The sequence below is a fragment of the Pezoporus wallicus genome, unplaced genomic scaffold (genome assembly GCF_028554395.1).
Source record: "Pezoporus wallicus isolate ANWC-B61680 ecotype Strahan unplaced genomic scaffold, APGP_CSIRO_Pwel_v1 contig_6580, whole genome shotgun sequence".
Classification (NCBI taxonomy): Eukaryota; Metazoa; Chordata; class Aves; order Psittaciformes; family Psittacidae; genus Pezoporus; species Pezoporus wallicus.
This window is the reverse complement of record NW_026635844.1, coordinates 1541764-1559712: the sequence shown is the minus strand read 5'-3', so window position 1 is coordinate 1559712 and position 17949 is coordinate 1541764. Positions and strand designations below refer to the sequence as shown.

The window sequence follows — 17949 nt, the reverse complement described above, 5'->3', positions numbered from 1 at the left end:
GTACTAAAAATGTCTCCTTTCACTTAAAGCTCTTTTTCTTGCTGGTGTAATTCCATCAACTTTGTCAAAGTTCACTTTTTGAGTCTGGCTGGTGTGGTTTAAGCTGAACCCAGGACACTGGATTATATATTTCTTCTGTCTTTTGAAAAGTTTTTTTTGTAAATGCACCTTAACTTGGAGAAAAGAGAGGTTTTGGGGTTAGAGGTATAATCCTTTCCTAAATCACCCTATTTTACCATGGGTTTGGAACCATAGTCCACTGCATAGAGACTCACACAACATGGGTTGTATTCAGGGTTTCATGTGAATTAGCTCCTCAGTCAAGAGCAAGTCATCTACTCTGTTTTACTTTGTTTTCACCAAAGGTAAAATATGATTATAGCTGAAAATCAGTTAAGTATTATTATTGGAGTTATTATTATATACAAGAGTTAAGTATTATTATTGGCCAAGCACTATATCAATCTGTAATCTACCATTTCCTATGAAGGAGGAGAGGATGCGGTCTCAGACTTTGTTTTTGGTTCATTCCCTTTTGTAAATTCAAGTCAGTCTATCAACATCAATTTGACTTTGCTTTCACAGTTTATGCTTAAAGCCATCCCTTAGCAAACATCTTGCTTTTCAGATACTTTAAGCCTACTGCAAACAAACAAATCATGGAAATTAAATAGTAATAATGCTGTTGTTAGCTTTGTATAATAAATTTTATCCACTATTTAAGTAGCAATTATTTCCAGAAACTTGGCATTCTAGCCATACAAATTATGAAATTTATTCCAGATGCAGCCCATCTTTCTTTGGAAAGGGAATACCAGTAGTGTTTGAAAAATGGATTATTAAGAACTTTGGTTTGCTCAAAGAGGCACATATGTTCTATTTCCTAACACAGCATCTTTCTGGGAGAAAGTAAGTACAGGTTTTCCCTAGCCCAGATTACTTTTTTCCACAAATCTTTGGATCAGCAAATAAAAAACAGCTAATAGTTGTGGGGCATGTGGAATTAGTTTAAGTAAATCCAAACCCTGATCCTTCTGACCATCCCCTCTGTCCTCTGTTTTGTCTATTCCTGCCTCAGAGTATGTAAAAAAATTTTCTTTAAGCTCAGAAGGTGCAGGAGAGAGGGGGTGGATATAGTGATTCTTTCTCTGTCTCCTTCTGTCTTTGAGGTTTTTGTAGGGTTCTTTTGGGGAATGATTTAAAACAGATGTATTTTTTGAAAAGTATTAGTCTGTCTTGTAAAAATATTTGTAAAGAAAAACAGTATCAGGATGTCTGAATGTAATCCCAGTTGAGCTCTGGAGATGTCACAAAGAGAACTTGTTTCATCACAGCGACATAGCTCTTTTGTCACACAAGTTAATTACAAATCAAGATAACTTTACAGAAAGGGCAGAATCTGTTAAGTGAAAATGAAGGGGCAAAGTGTATAGTATTTGAAAAGCAGAAAAATACCTGTGCTTTCTGTATGGTTTATTGTTCACTTCTGCTGTATGAGAAAACAGTTTATTTTCATGTTTCTCCAGTACTGGAACGATGTGTTTTACATGAAGGAATAGAACAAGTATCCCTTTCAAATGAAATATGCTGGGTATATGCTGCACCTCTTTAGAAGCTGTGTACCTGAGGACAGTAATAGTGCCATTCCAAGGCTTCAAGCATGTAACAAATATTAAGGAAATAACTTCACAAATTATTCAGTGTTGCTGTGCAGCACTGGATGGAGTTGTTGATATCAAGTGTTGTGGTTATGGTCATCCTCAAAAAAAAAAAAAAAATATTTCTTATGGTATCAATAAGTATTAATCTTAATGTAGAACATAAGCTCTTTCATGTTGCCTGAGAAACTGGTGTTTTTTTCTGAGTCTGAAGTGTTTGGGGTCTTAAATTATAATCAGTCATTAGAAGTAGTTCTACCATCTCTGTCTGTTTCATGATTGTATATTTTAGTCTATGTTCTGTAGCTAAACACTTCCAACATTTTCACAAGAAATCTTGACAACATAGTTGCAGAACCAGCGTTGCTGAAGTAACTTTAGATGATTAAACACTAAATGATGTTTTTCTCAGCTGATCTGGTTTATTAAGATGGAAAAAATGGCAACAATAAAAGTGAACCAATATATTGTCTGCATCAGGAGAAGAAAATAAAAATGAAATGCAACATATGCTAATTTCTTTCCTGCTGGACTTTGGGGTCAGTTACAGAGACTGTTGTGTGGTTTGTGTTGGCAAAATGTTGAACAACTTTTTTATCAAATATTTTGCTAATCTTGAAATATTTATTTTCCATTTCTTATTTTGAGAAAACACTAATCATATTCAAACTAGATGCAGTAATATAGCATCAATCCATTGGAAAAGTTGAACATAAATTTTTGACATACGTGGAATCTGATTAAAAAAATGGAGTGAAATTGTCATTTTTTTCCCATGGTGATGCTTCATTTTAATTCCATGTAACACAATGTTTTGTTGAGAGTGCTGTTGGCTCTGTGTGGATTTGATGCTACAGCCTTTATAAGCTTAGAAATAGAATAGCTTTCTGAGGAAAAATTAACAGGTCATCGGAGCAGGACAAAGCCCAGTTGAGGAATGGTCCACGGGGTACATTGATGTACCCAGGGAGCAGATTGCTGGGTTCTTCCAAGATGCAAAGTCTGCCTGAGTTGGCAGTAAGAAGGACAAAGACCCCAGAAAACATCTTAATGAGGGTGGTTCCTGCTTTTGAGGGACAAATGGTCATTCTGTTTATGAAAAAACCTCTCAGAAATCCTTTATAAATTTAACAAAAATGAAATTACAGTTAGACTTTTACATTAACATACATTGATGGCTTTGTAAATTAAAAGCCAATAGTGTATAGAATACATGGGTAAGTAAGGAGATAATTAAATTACTTTCTACTATGATACCTCCCCTACATTTTTCATTTTCTCCATGGCTGAGATGTTATATGCTTTTGCAGCATGGGCTGAGGTAACCATATTGTAAAGGCAGTTGGAGTTTCATCTCCTATGTATTTCCTGCACAGTGGCACTTGAATAATGAGAGAGAAAGCAAGTATGCTCAACAGCCAAGCAGAAAGGTAGAACAAATGATGATGAGGGTCATGGGTACATCTGACAATTTAAACACAGAATGGAGCCAAAGGGGATCATCCCTGTAAGAGCTGCGGTGTTTCTGGGTTCTCACTCAGTGCCTCCCACAAGGAATGTACATTTTCCTGGTGCGTACAGCAGCACAAGGACCAGCATTTTGACAAACTGCTCCCATTCCATCTTCTGTCTCTTACGACTTGAAAGGGTGCACAACATAGGGGGTTTGCACCTTCAACATGTTCATAAGCCACACACCTGGCTTATTGAAATACATGTTTAGAAACTAATGCAGTGACACAAATACACAAGAAAACAATTTCTGGTAACCAGGTTTTACAAATTACTTCTAGATGAATATGTAACGTGCATTTTTGAAACTTAACTGATGGATACATGGTCCTTTTCCTACAGTCAGAATTTTTTTTATTCAACTAGGTTTATTTTTTTCTTTAGGACAGTGAAAAAAAAGGATTTATGAATAGACTTTATGCCATCCAAGAGGTGTGTATCAGTGTCCAGAATATCCTTGATGAAGTGGCTTCCTTCGGAGAAAGAATCAAGAAGTAAGTGCTGACACAGGTGCTGTATTGCTCTCCAAAACTATTCATACTGTTTTCCAGCTGAAGTACGAAGTGTACCTTTAGTACGCTTTAGTACCTTTAGACCTTTACTCCTTTTTATTTTGTGGGGAACTCCAATTTTGGATGATACGTTGTTAAAACTCATCTATTTTTCCTTTGCTTTGTGGATGCCCTCAATTAATGAAAATCCTGTCATATTAATTTTGTAACTTAGAAATGCAGAAACTGGGGGAAAGAAAATTATAAAGAAGGCTTTGAAGTAAAACAGAAACTTGCTGTGAGACCTAACAGTAGTTATTTAAAAGTAATAATAAATAATGCAGCTTTGATAATGGAATTAAGCAGAGCTGAATAGGGGTTTCAGATTTTAAGGATGTACATATGTATGTTCAGTTGCTGGAAGTATTGGCAAAATCTTTTCTTCTAGAGTATTTGTAATTTGTAACACTTTATACCTGATATACAAGAATTACCAATAAATTTAGGCCTTAAGCAGGATTGGTTCTGAGATTTACCACAGGAAGTTTGGTGTAGTTTTGTCATGGTCAGTGAACAGCAGTGTAACATTTATTACTGGAGGTCAGGAAGGGTCCAGAAAGATGTCTTCCAGCTATCATCTGTGACGCTGGCTTTCTGGGGCTCAAAAGCCAAGAGTGTCTCATCCTCGGTGGGTGAGGTATCAGGAGGAGCATGTTCACAACCACCTTTCCAGTGCAGGTAGAGGAGCCAGGTAGAGAGTTGAAAAGGGAGCCGTGCTGTTAGAAAACCTCCACAAGAGGCTTTGCTGTAAAGCTTCCACTGGTGCACGCAGCACATCTTACAGGAGAGTTAAAGCCATGTGCTGGCTTCTTCTGGGTGAGACCTAGCAGTGTGAGGCACCTGTCTCATCCACTGCTGGTGCCATCTGCAGCACATTGGTGTCTCACACCTCTGAGACCATAGCCTGTGGAAGGAGTGTGGCCCCCAAATAAGTTCCAACTTGTGGAAGTGAGTTTTAGAAACTTGATGGATGAAGGTCAGCCTATAGGAAACATGAGGATCATCTGTCTTGCTGTTCTGCCTGATTTTTTTCCTTCCAAATCTATCAACAATAGCAAGCATATCAGGATTCAAGAAGAGGTTGCTGGTTTTGCTTTTAAGAGCAAAGTCCCTAACAGGAAAGCCTCGGAAGCATTCCCATGGGGACACTTGCAGACAGCCGTGTTCACAGCAGCACAGGCAGGTGCAAGCACATTATATTGCATTACTTTTCCAGGCAAGCAAAATGAGCCTGCATCTGAAATAAGTCTTTTATCAAAAGGCTGTTCATGGAAGTTGTCTTGATAATTAAGTTTTTCTAATTGTGCATTTTGGAAGTAGGTCCTGTTCTATTATATACCAGATGAGAGCAACAGAATTTTCTAAACTGAGTGAGACCAAATCTTCCTATAAATCTTTGTAATTTGTTCCTAAAACTATAATGGGAAACCTGTACTGAGTGCTGTGCTAACACAGCACATAAGGAGGTTTGCTAAGTGAGGAGCCAGTATTCCCACACATGGCGTGTCTGTGATCCATTGCACAAAGCCGAGTCACAGGAACATGAGCAGACCCTCAACCTTCTGTTCATCCCAAATGCATGCAGAAGAGGGGAAAAGAGCAGGTGTCCCCTGAGGAGAAAGGGAATGATCCTGCACCAAGTGACACCAACATAATGTTCACTCTGGAGACATGTCAAAATTGCCAGGGAGAAAAGAAGACAAATAAACACAGGAAGCCAGAGCTCATTATGAAAAATATGGCTAGCAATTCAGATAATTGCAGTTATTCAGCCAGAGAATCCAAAATAATGTAATCACACTGATTGGGCATGTAGCTAGTGATAATACTTTAAAGAGTATCATCAGACTACTTAGAGCCAAAGCCACATTTTCCTTCTGGATAAATGTCATGCAACACTTTTGACATGGTGGTGCCTTCATGGAACAATCCCATTGAGCCAAGCTCTCTTTAACCAGTGTTCCCGTGGGACATATATATAAATTGGCCATCTGGCCTCCCTCTCCTTCTGTACACAGAGGTTGGAGAGCCACAGTGTGGCTCTTTCAAGATTCCTCAGCTTTCAGTTCCTCTCTGCCACACCTCAGACTCTCTAAAGTGAGCTGATCACAGTGTAGAGATTGGGAACCTTGATGAGGATGTTTTTTTCTGGGGCTTTCTTGGAAAGGCAGTGTCCTGAAACTCTGATGGGATCCCAGTTCTTTTCCTTTATCCATAAAGAAATAATATTTCTTTTATTTCATCTAGAAGATAAAGCTTTTCCTTGCAGTGTACTTTATCTTATTCCACTCCCTCCTTTTCTTCCTTCTTCTGTCATTTTTCTCCATTATTTTTTTTCCCCACTCAAAGTTGTTTTATTTCCTTCTTTCATTCAGTGCTTTTGCATTATGTCTGTCTTCAGGACAGACTGTTCTGCACTCTCCTTTTCCCTAACCCTCTCCTTCTTGGGTGCATGGATGAATTACCAGCTTTGCATGCCCACATACTTGCCTTTTCCTGAACGTACCCCCAAGACAGAAGCGGACATGGCCAGGAAGTGCATGTAAATGTCAGGCAGAGGGGAAGATACCTGCTCAGACTAACTGCTTTCACTTTCCTTACAATAAATCAAGGTAAAGATAAGGCAGTGTGCACTTGAGCCCAGAAACCCACCATGTGCTGGGCTGCATCCCCATAGAGGGAGCAGCAGGTCAAGGGAGGTGATTCTGTCCCTCTACTGAGCTCTGGGGATACCCCCCCCCACTGCAGTACTGTGTCCAGCTGGGACCTGCTGGAGAGAGTGCAGCGCAGGGCAACTAAGATGATTAAGGGAGTGGAGCATCTCCCTTATGAGGAAAGACTGAGGGAGCTGGGTCTCTATAGTTTGGAGGAGACTGAGGGGTGACCTTATTAGTGTATATAAATATATAAAGGGGGAGTGTCACGAGGATGGAGCCAGGCTCTACTCAGTGGCAAACAATGATAGGACAAGGGGTAATGGGTACAAACTGGAACACAAGAGGTCCCACTTAAACTTGAGAAGAAAACTTCTCAGTGAGGGTGACGGAACACTGGAACAGGCTGCCGAGGGAGGTTGTGGAGTCTCCTTCCCTGGAGACATTCAAAACCTGCCTGGACACATTCCTGTGTAACATTATCTAGGTGTTCCTGCTCCGGCAGGGGGATTGGACTAGATGATCTTTCGAGGTCCCTTCCAATCTCTAGCATACTGTGATACTGTGATACAATACATGGAGCTGTTGGAGTGAGTCCAGAGAAGGCTACGGAGATGCTGCAAGGGCTGGAGCAGCTCTGCTCTGGAGACAGGCTGAGAGAGCTGGGCTGGTTCAGCCTGGAGAAGAGGCGGCTCTGGAAGACGTTAGAGCAGCTTCGTGTCCAAAAAGGGGCTACAGGAAACCTGGAGAGGGGCTTTGGACAAGGGCCTGTAGGGACAGGACAAAGGGGAATGGCTTTAACCTGACAGAGGAGAGACTGAGATGAGCTCTTAGGCAGAAGTTCTTCCCTGTGAGGGTGCTGAGGCCCTGGCCCAGGTTGCCCAGAGAAGCTGTGGCTGCCCCATCCCTGGCAGTGTTCAAGGCCAGGTTGGACGGGGCTTGGAGCAACCTGGTCTAGTGGAAGGTGTCCCTGCCCGTGGCAGGGAGTTGGAACTGGATGAGCCTCAAAGTCCCTTCCTGAAGACGGGCTTGATATATGCACACTCCACAGGGAGTGTGTGAAGCTAGGAGCTCTTTTAGTTTCCACTGGTAGTGAGTCCAAGCCCAGGCTCAGCTGATTTACAGTATACATGTATCCATTTGTAATTCCAGTTTGTTCTTTCTGATGGAACTGGTGCTTCTCCCCCTGTCCTGCCCATTATTTATATTTTTATTGGCTCTGTTGGGTGACCACATTTCTGACTTTTGTTAATTTTCCTTTTAGTACATTCAACTGGACTGTCCCATTCTTGAGCTGGCTGGCAATTGTTGCCCTCTCCGTGTTTACCATAATCCTGTATTTCATTCCACTAAGATACATTGTCCTTGTCTGGGGTAAGTAAAGTCTCTTTTAACTGCCTGTGCCACTTAGAAAAAAATGTTTTTGAAGGGATGACTTATATTGTCAGTACTTTTCTGTATTTATGGTCTTGAAGCTGCCCCATGATGGAAACAGACAGGTTAGTTAAAAATGACAACTGCATAAAGATTTAGGCCCACCTGCAAAATGCATTTTTCTTGGCTGGCATTCTAGACTTCATCATACTATAAACATGTAGCCATGAGGATTCTTCATATATCAAAGTGTAGCTTTGTCTAGATATTACTCAGATTTATTTTCACCACTTATACACAGACAGAGGCATTTCAATCTATATGATGCATTTAGGACAATATGCCTTTTTTACTGCAGTACTTCGTCTTCTGAAACTGTATGTAAACATAGCAACAAGAAACCCGTGTAAAGGGTCACCTTTAGTCAGACAGAAAGGTATATGTGGTATTCGGTGTTGATAATGAACAGAAACTGGGGCGGGGGAGGGCGGGTGTGCGTGGGCAGCGGGGTGAAATCATGATTGATCCAAGCTCTCACTACTTGTCCTTATGTTTATTCTTTATAGTGATATTAAACAGCTACCATTACCACATCTGTCGTAAACAGTGCCCTAAGTTTTCATTTGTATATTTTGTATATACATTTGTATACTGTATATACATCTTACACTTATGCCCTTATTCCATAGTGCAGACCTGTGAAGGGCCCTGTCCTGTTAAATCTGGGGCTGGTTTTCTTTCTGAAGAAAAGGATAGCTATTATGCCTATGTGAAAAATTTCTGAAGAGACAACATAAAATCATTGAGCTAACAGCAAAGAATGTAATTTTTATACATCAGTCAGTGTTATTAATATTCTGAGTCCTCACAAATAATTGTAACAGAATATTCCAAATGGAGAAGAACCCATAAGGAATGTTTGAACAAAAGCATTTCTATGGAACTAAAAGAAGCAAGTGTGTGGGCTTACTGCCTTTGCCTGTCTTGGAATTTCACTTATTCCTCACATACCCTGTATCACGTGGGTGCTACCTAGCACACACACACTATGGTAGGCCTCCTGTTACTGGAGTTTGAAGTACTTGGTCTATTATCCTTTTTGCTGGTGTTTTTTTGGGCAGATCTGGCATCTTGTACACTTGCTTTAATATATCCCCTTGATTTCATGCAAGAACCTGAGATTGTAATACCCACAAAACTTTAGTTAGCACTTTTTTATTAAAAACTCCTGACATGGACCTCTGTGATACCCCCAGAAGGATCACACTCCCCCACAAAAATTTTCTTTTTCAGGCAAGGAGGAACCTCAACTCCCAAACTGGAGTCCATGCTTCCCAAACCATGGATAGATAGCATAAGCACAAATTACTGTAAATGCACCATGTTCTCTTCCCCTCCCCATCTCTTTTCTTCCTGTCCCCAAGTTAACCTAGTCTATCTAGATACAACTTCAAGCACCTTTGTTCATAGAGTTTTCAGGTCCACATTTTCCTCCTGCATTTCAGTTTAGGCAGCTTCTTACTCAGCAAGCTTATAGGGATCCCTTCTATATTTTTTATATATTTCTCTTGCACCATGCCAGGAGACCAGACATGTACTGCATAGCTGCAGTGCCAGCAGCCCAGACCTCCCTGGGGTGAACCATGTTCACACAGAGCCATGTCATGCTGTGTGTAGCCTTAAGCAGCTGTCCCTTCAAAAAATGCATTCTAAACACATGCCTGCTTTCTCCATTATTGTGTATTTCTAGGCTCCCCTGTGTATATACATTTTTTCATACTTACTGCCCTTGGAAGAAAATTACCTTTGTTATCTGACTTTTGTTCACAGGAGAGTTTGAGCTGGTCTTTAGCAGCCTCACCCATTTCATTGTTTGGGAAGTCAGGGAGTTTTAAATGAAAATTCCTCCATGTTATGGCTGGTCTTTCTTATAGATGTCTTTCTTCTGCCTCTTTCAGCCTGCCCTGGCAGGAATTTTTAGTTCTTTCCCTCCTGGCCATGCTTCTCGTTATGGAGACTACTAGTCCTTCAACAAATGGTGCATTAGCCACAGTAGAGCAGGAACCGCCTCTGCGCTGGGATCTCATTCACTGTAGTGGTGGTAAAACCACTGAGTTTACCTCTTGGTAAAACCTCCTGGTAACAGCTACAGCTGTTTACCTGGAAAAGACTCAAAAAAATTATTTTCATCAGAAAATTTCCACACTTTGGAAAAGACCTAATCTTCTTGTTGTATTTTACTTCTCTGGTAGCGTCGCATCTCATCTGGTCAATGCTTTTCTTTTCTGAGCCTTGATCATGATTTATTCATGCATTTACTTTCACAGCATGACTGGTGCTTTATCAGGTGTGACAAGGTGAGACCATATTACCCATAGGTGGTCCAGTGGCCACATGCAATAAACAGTGGGGCAGATCTTGAATTTCTCAGTCACTTGCTGATCCAAAGGACCCTCTTAAACAAGGTTTTCTAATCTCAGATATTCCTTCTCAACGCTTACTGTTCTGTCACGAGATAAAAAGATGGCAGCATCTCCTATCTATACAACAGAACTGAGAATTCATGAAGTGGGAGGCTGTGGGTGTTATCAAGACCGCAGCTTGTACTCTCCATCCCAAAGCTTTATGTCCTTGCTAAAGCTTTCCAAAAGGCCTTGGCACCGAAGACTTTGTGGAAGGTAAACTGTATTATCTTATCTCTGATACAGCCTGGATAAATTACACAGGATGGCACATTTTTAATGCTGCCCTGGCTTTCTTGACTCACACAAGAGTCTGCACAGTTTGTACCATTCCTGCCTGTGCTTCAGATGTGTGTGCGCAGAGCCCATGAGCAGTGTTCTCACATGAAAAGTGAACCTGATCCAGCATGTACTGATAAGAAAATTAGTTTAATTTAAAAACCTACTTTCTGCTAGTTTGGGGAGGATTTTCTTGGTGCTTCTGAGCAGTAATTTTCAATAGGCATTGTGAAACCATGACATCTGAGGAAGATACCACATCCCTTTTCTGCACTATTATCAGCTCATCTGTATTTGTCATTCCCGCACAGAGGCTTGTGTAAACTTATCCTAAAGCCTTCTCCTGATGCAGACTTTGCTGCTTCCTGTGAGCTTCACCATCCTTAGCATTAGAAAGATTTACTTGTGTCTGACCTGAATCTTCTGCCCTGCAGACAAGCTGTTAAACTCATTACTGCTCATCCTCTCTGCTACAGAAATGGAGTATGCTTTATTCCTCTCCTTTTTGCAACCTCCACATTACAACCACAGTTTCTTTTACTTAACAAAAGAAATATATATATTTGAAGAATTTGAAAATGTGCTTAAAACTTTTGCATTTTGAAGCAGAGGGAACCACAGCAGCAGATTACAACTTTTAGAGCCTGAGTTTACAGTTCATTCGTTCATTAATTCAGTGCTAATGTCAAACTTACTTTAAAATGGATCCTAAAATTTTTTGTAGAACTTTGCCAAGAAATATGTTGGTTTGTTTTTTTTTAATAGTGATGGTAACATTTGAATTTTCACTTTGTAGGTATCAACAAGTTTACAAAGAAGCTTCGAAGTCCATATGCAATTGATAACAATGAGCTACTTGACTTTCTATCCAGAGTTCCTTCAGATGTGCAAGTGGTGTGTATATTTTTAAAGTGTCCTGATGGCTGTTGATTTGATATATGGCATCATGATTTTCTGGTTTTTTTTAAACACATTTTAAAGCAGTTACTTTGATTCACTATCATATTCTTTAGCACAGTATTGTATTCTTTAGCAGAGAAATTGCATACTCAAGGTGGGGAGGGTGGACATTAAGGAGGTTGCTAGACCTTTTTCCAATGAGAAAGTTGCCACTACCTTAGTTCTGCCTTTGAGAATTCTTTGGAGCAATGAGTAAAAAGACAAGTAGATGGGTGACAGTAACAGGTGCTAGTTTGTATAAAGCAGCCTCCAGCCTTATGTGAAAACGGCTGGGATAAGGCTGAACATGAGCCAGCTTGTGACCAGACAGCCAAGGCGGCCAAGAGCATCCTGGCCTGTATCAGCACCAGTGTGGCCAGCAGGGCCAGGACAGTGATCATCTCCCTGTGCTGGGCACTGGTGAGGCCACACCTTGAAGCCTGTGTTCAGTTCTGGTCCCTCTCTACAAGAGAGACATTGAGGTGCTGGAGCAGATCTAGAGAAGGGCAACACAGCTGGTGAAGGGCCTGGAGCACAAGTGTGATGAGGAACGGCTGCGGGAACTGAGGGGTTTAGTCTGGAGAAGAGAAGGCTTAGGGGGTACCTTATCACTTTCTACAACCGTGTGAAAGGATGATGTAGCCAGCAGGTGGCTGATCTCTTCTCACAAGGAACAAGTGACAGGACCAGAGGAAATGCCTCAAGCTGCACCAGGGGAGGTTTAGACTCAAGATTAGGAAAAACTTCTCCAAAAGGGTAGTGAGGCATTGGAATAGTCTGCCCACAGCAGAGGTAGAGTCACAATGCCTAGGGATATTTAAAAGACATGTAGATGTGGCACTTGGGGGCATAGTTTAGTGGTGGCCTTGGCAGTACTGAGTTAACAGTTAGATTGATGATCTTAAAGGTCCTTTCCAACCTAGCTGATTCTGTGATACCATGATTCTAAGGTTTTGTGTAGGAAACCTACAGTAGCCTTTCAATACCTTATGAGGGGCAACAAGAAGGCTGGAGAGGAGATTTTGATAAGGGCCTGTAGGGACAGGACAGTCACTGGCAGTATTCAAGGCCAGGTTGGACAGGGTTTGGGGCAACCTGGTCTAGCGCAAGGTGTCTTTGCCCATGTCAGGGTTTTGGAACTGGATGAGGGATTAAGGTCCCTTCCAAGCCAAACCATTCTCTGATTCTGTATTACCTGACACCTCACCTTCAGTGAGTTTTTAAGACGCTGTCATTTGTTTACAGATACTTGATATGTCATCTCTAAAGTCTACCTGCTGACATGAGTCTTTACATATGCATGGAGAATAGGTCTGAAAGTAATTGCTTATGCCCAAATGGAAATTAGGCTGGGGATTTTAAAATATGGAGAAAACCACACAATTATTAAAAAGTTGGGTTTAAAAAATAAAACAGGAAGATCAAATGGCAAAAGAAGGTGCACCGACACAGAGTCAGTGGTGGGTGGCTTTGTCTTGCGGCAGCACTGTGAGAGCATTTCAGCCTTCACTTTCCTAGGGTGAAAGTTTTTGATGTGGCCACAGTTCAGCCGTGCACATAAACTCCTTTAAAAATAAGCTGGTTGTAAATTATAAGCTTTTGTAATGCATTTCACAATCTCTTGAGGAGGTGCAACCATTAAGATAATGTCAGGCACATAAATCACCTCCAGTATCACAAGGATTATATACTTTCTACATTTCTAGGTAGAGGTTTCAGTTTAGAGCTGATATATAAATAGGAGGTATGGTTGCACATACACCTCTGAATTTCATCCCCTCTGTGACTGGCCTTTGAAAATAAGCAAGTTTTTAAGAAACATTACAAAGGCTATTCATCCTATTCCTTAAAGAGAATAATGTTTATTCTCTATTAAAGCTTATGGAAAAAACAAAAGGTGTAGCCTTCTTAAACTTTACTTCAGCACACAGTGTTACTTCCTGGCAGGATTTTCCTAATGCTGTCTTTCCTTCTTACTCCAGATCTATCACTCTGTTGCTGTGGAATCACAGCTACAGATCCCGTTTAGTTTGCAGGGGGATAGTTTTCTTTTTCTTTCAAAAAATAGAGATCTTTCTTTTTCGAGCATGTGCCACCTGACTAGTTTCTTTCTGAACATTGTGTTTAAACAGGTGCAGTACCATGAATTGAAACAGGATCCCAGTCACAGCCCGAGCAAGAGGAAGAAAAACAACCCTGGCTAGCCAACTCAACGTGTTGAAGGGACAAGCACCTGCTGGGGGAAGATAAAAGAAAAAGCCTACAGCCTAAGCAGTGTTTCCTTTCTCTCTTGAGCTTTTTATTAATTTTTCTTTTTACCTAATGGGGAGATTTTGTAAATATTATAAAAAGGCATTTCTCATTGAAGATACATTTCACACTGTAAAGACATTTGTCAAAGGTTTGAAGTAGGGTTTCTGCTTTTGAAAGCCTTATTAATTAGGTGCAGCATAACACATTAAAGGAATCAGTCTAAAATGGTAAATACGCACAGCTACTTGGTGGTCAAAGGTACCTGAAATAGTCAAATCATGCTGACTAAATCTGCAAAAGGTGTACATTTAAATCTGACTCAAAAAATTCAGTCAGATTGTATTTGTGAACATTAATATGTTTATCCAGTAAGCCACCATTACGATTTTCTATGTTTTATATGTTTCAACAGAAATACAATGTAGTGAACCCTACTGCACTTAAGTTTTAGCAGATTTTTTTGAACTCCAGACCCTATGTTCACTCCTGGTGAAATGTTTTCCTGTGGAGGAGGGCTGCTTATAAGGTAATGAGAAATACCAAGTGCAAATCTCTTTCTGGAGCTCCCAAAAGTAGTTCCTGATGTATTTATCATTCCATTGTAAGATCTAAAAATCTCTGTCTCTCTCAAAATACTGCCAGGTTTGTAACTGATTGCCTATCTGATTTTTCTATATGTACCGGTAGTCTTCATTTGTACTACATAGTTTAGTGAATAAAGTTCATAATTTTGTTGTAATGGAAGTACTATCAAGCTAACTCCATATTGCTTTGGTGTCATGCTATGAACACCTTCTGTGCACATAACTATTTTAATATGGAATCTTGCAGAAAATGTTTTTGCTTTCAGATCACAAGATCATATCAATATGCTTTATGATATAGCACATTACCTGTTACCAATGTGAAATATAGTGTAGAGGAAAAAATGCAGTTGTGATAAAACTGATATACTGGTTTTATTTCCTTAGCTAATAATGTAGTCAGTTCATCTGATACTGTTGTGCCCTACTGCATGGAAACTGCATTATTTTATAAATTACGTGGAACATAGATGGGAAAGTTTACATTTCAAATGTCTTAGCGGCCACTACATAACGAGTACTTGGGGATATATTCTGGTAGCTGCATGTAGACTTCCATGCTCAGCTCCCCATGTAGTGAGCAGAGACTTCATTCCTAAGGGACTACCTGTGCACAGCTCTTAGCCATAGCTCCCGGCAACATGAAAGGGGATTTTTGCCCAGGGGAGAATGGCAGGACTGCATCCTCGAGGGGAGCTGTTCCTGTGGTCCTGTTTGGGTTACCTCTTGCTGGTTACAATTGCTGATAAAGTTATATTGCACTACTCTAACAATACTTTTTGAAAAGACTATTTAGAAATACTTTGCAAGCAAATGTGTATATATTTGTGTAAAGAATTGTATGTTAGCTTCATTGCCCATGAAAGGTCGTCCTGGATTTGTTTATTTTACAGATATGATGATAGCTGGTTTCTGATGTGACAGTTATTTTGATCCTTCTGTTTCTATCTTTGAGAAAATGCCAATCAAATAGCTGTTTTGCAGAAAGTCTTGGACCTAAATATGCTCTTGCTGCACCATGACTTTAAAAGAATTTTCTTGTGAAGCTTGTGTAACCTTCTTTTCGTTGTATGCTGCCTGAAGAGCAGCATACAATTGATAAAGTCAGAATCACTGATGAGCCTATTTTGTTTTTTAAAAAGCCAGACTTTTGTCTTGACAATGTGCAAATGTTTGTTGCCAGTTGTCAGTTTTGCAGAGTTATTTGATACACTGTAAGCCTTGTACCTTCTTAATGTTGCCCATCGGTCTGTGTGCGATTCCCTGTTGTGTTTCTTTTTCTGTACTCAATTTAAAATGTCTACTTTGGTGGTAAAGTCTGAGTTAGTTACACGCATCTATTCCATTAAACACATTTTATGCATCTCTCTACTAGCTATTTTAGGAAGCCTCTTTCTTTGAAGCCCTATGCTGTTTTCCATGAGTGGTGCAAAGGACAAGCAAATGAAAACATTGTATATCTCTGTGTGGTATTTCAGTATTACAAGCCCCAAAACATAGAAGTGGATGGGTCAAGGGGAGAAAAAGACTTGTTTGTGGAAAACTGGTGAACTACTTCTAATGCCTTAGTAACTCAAAATTGATATCACTGAAAATACAATGCAGGTCCAAGAATGCATTTTGGTTAAATGAAACTCTCCTGCTACAACAGGACATTTTAAAATCACATTTTAAAACAATTTTTCAGTGAATCCACTTTTGCTATTTGCAGTTTGTCTATTCTGCTTTGTGTGGGAGGCCTCTGGAGAGAATCAGTCCTGCCTTATGCTGTGAATATTTCAAGATTTCATTCCATTTCCAGATTTGTTCTGAAGTCAATTTCTAACCTGCTAGATTTACTGAGTCTTATTCCTAAGCAACTTCTCTGTTCATGAACAATCAGAAAAGAATAATGCACCTCATGATCATGAAACTTTATCTGCTCTCAGAAAATAACATTTAACAACTTCATTTGAGTCCACTGAAAATTAGTAACTTAATTGGGGTCCACACTTAAAACAGGTGTAAGAGCTCTCGGGATCTACTGAGGCTAATTGTCTGAGAGGTTCTAGTCACTGATTCTGATGATAACTTACAGTACAGAGCTTGTTCACCCTGATTTTATAGTTGTTTCTTTTTGTAGTAAGGAACAACTCAGTGGTTTTCATCTTAGTAATGAGCGTTAACTTGAAGAGCTACTGTAACTTAGCATTTTAAACCTAAGTGGAATAAACACTCCTATTTTTTATTGCAATTAAGACAACAGTGGAATAATGAGAAAGTAATTAAGCAGGCTGCATACAATATATCTGGCAATATCTACCAACAAGAGGAAGAGCTGCTGGACCTGCCACCAAATGAACTACATGATGCTGAAGTATTTCATTGTAGGATAGTGCATGAGCACAAAGCAAAGGAGAGATAGGAATAGTTATTTCTGTCATCAGCACTAGATCACATACCTGCCACACAAAACGTAATAAAACCTTTGCAGCTCTGTGCCCATCAGCCAGGGATCCCTGCCTCATGGGAGAAGGGCAGCTTCCACCTGTGCCTGCTCTCCCTCAGCTGCCAGAGCCTATTTTGACAGTTAGGCACAAACTTCTTCCTCCCAGCTGGGCTAATTTCCAGATGCTGTGCGGCAGCTTTTATAGACGACAGCTCATCTCCCCACTCCCCCACCAAAACCGGTACTGCAAATTTTCAATAAATAACTCCTCCTCCAGAATATTTCTGAAATCTCACAAATATTAAAAACCAAACCATTTTATAGCAAGCACAATTTCAATTATAGCTATTTTTTAGTGTAAACACCAGATTTCCATTACTTTCTTCCTAGTTAAGGTATAGCATAAAAAGAAGCATAAATTCTGACTCTTAAAGTGGAAACTACTCCAGATGAAGTGCAAACCTCAGACGTGAACCTAGAAAAATGTGAAGGCTTTAACAAAGTATACTGTTCTCTACTCTGTCACTTAGGGAAGTGGGTGAAATCCAGCTGGTTGAAAGCTTCATGCAGTTGGTGAATCAGATATGGGGAAGCAAAAGTAATGAGGGTGAGGGACAGCCTAGGGAAGGGCTTGTAGACAGAAACATTCACAAGGGCTCACCTCTAGGCAGTGATCTCCGCCTGCACCTGGTGGAGAAAGAACCTGTGTAGGTGTCCTAAATCACCTTGGCCTTTGTTGTGAATAATACATCCCTTCCATCAAAAGCAGCCTTTTTCTCTCAGGAAAGAAAGTACTGCAGCTGCTGCCAGACATGGAAGATGTGAGCAAGTATAGGTGAGGTCCTCAGATCAGGAGGCTGGATGCTGCAAAAGGGTTCTTTCACGCCATACTTAACCAAGAGAAGGCATGTTTCTCATACACTAAGGATTTTAGATATTAATTTAAAAAAAAATCCATAAGATATCATATGGCAAAATATAAAATAAATCTTAGCTGTGCATTGCACAGAACGCTGTATTTCTGGATGATGTCTTCTTTATGCTCAAAGTCAGATTTAGCCTATTTCAGAGAGGACGAATTCCGCATCAATGAATCTTGAGGGTCAAACTTGAATTTCTTGAAGTTTAGAATTGAGTTCTTTTAACAAATGGACAAAAAAAAAAGTATAATCATGTTTTTCTCCTCATCAGCCTTAGTACTGAGTTAAATTTAAATGTCAAAACCTTTTTTTATGGTTCAGGTTGCACAATAGAA

General features: G+C 40.1%; 1 protein-coding gene across 1 annotated transcript in view; it reads left to right on the top strand.

Annotated features, from left to right (window-relative positions):
- The window catches only part of MCTP1 (multiple C2 and transmembrane domain containing 1), a 258485-nt gene extending 242848 nt beyond the window's left edge, over positions 1-15637 (top strand). The window contains exons 18-21 of the mRNA XM_057398378.1: positions 3555-3664; positions 7640-7749; positions 11287-11384; positions 13562-15637. Of these exons, the coding sequence (XP_057254361.1) occupies positions 3555-3664; positions 7640-7749; positions 11287-11384; positions 13562-13633 (390 nt within the window). The 3' untranslated portion in view covers positions 13634-15637. The remainder of the gene's footprint in view (positions 1-3554; positions 3665-7639; positions 7750-11286; positions 11385-13561) is intronic.
- The last annotated feature ends 2312 nt before the right edge of the window (positions 15638-17949 follow it).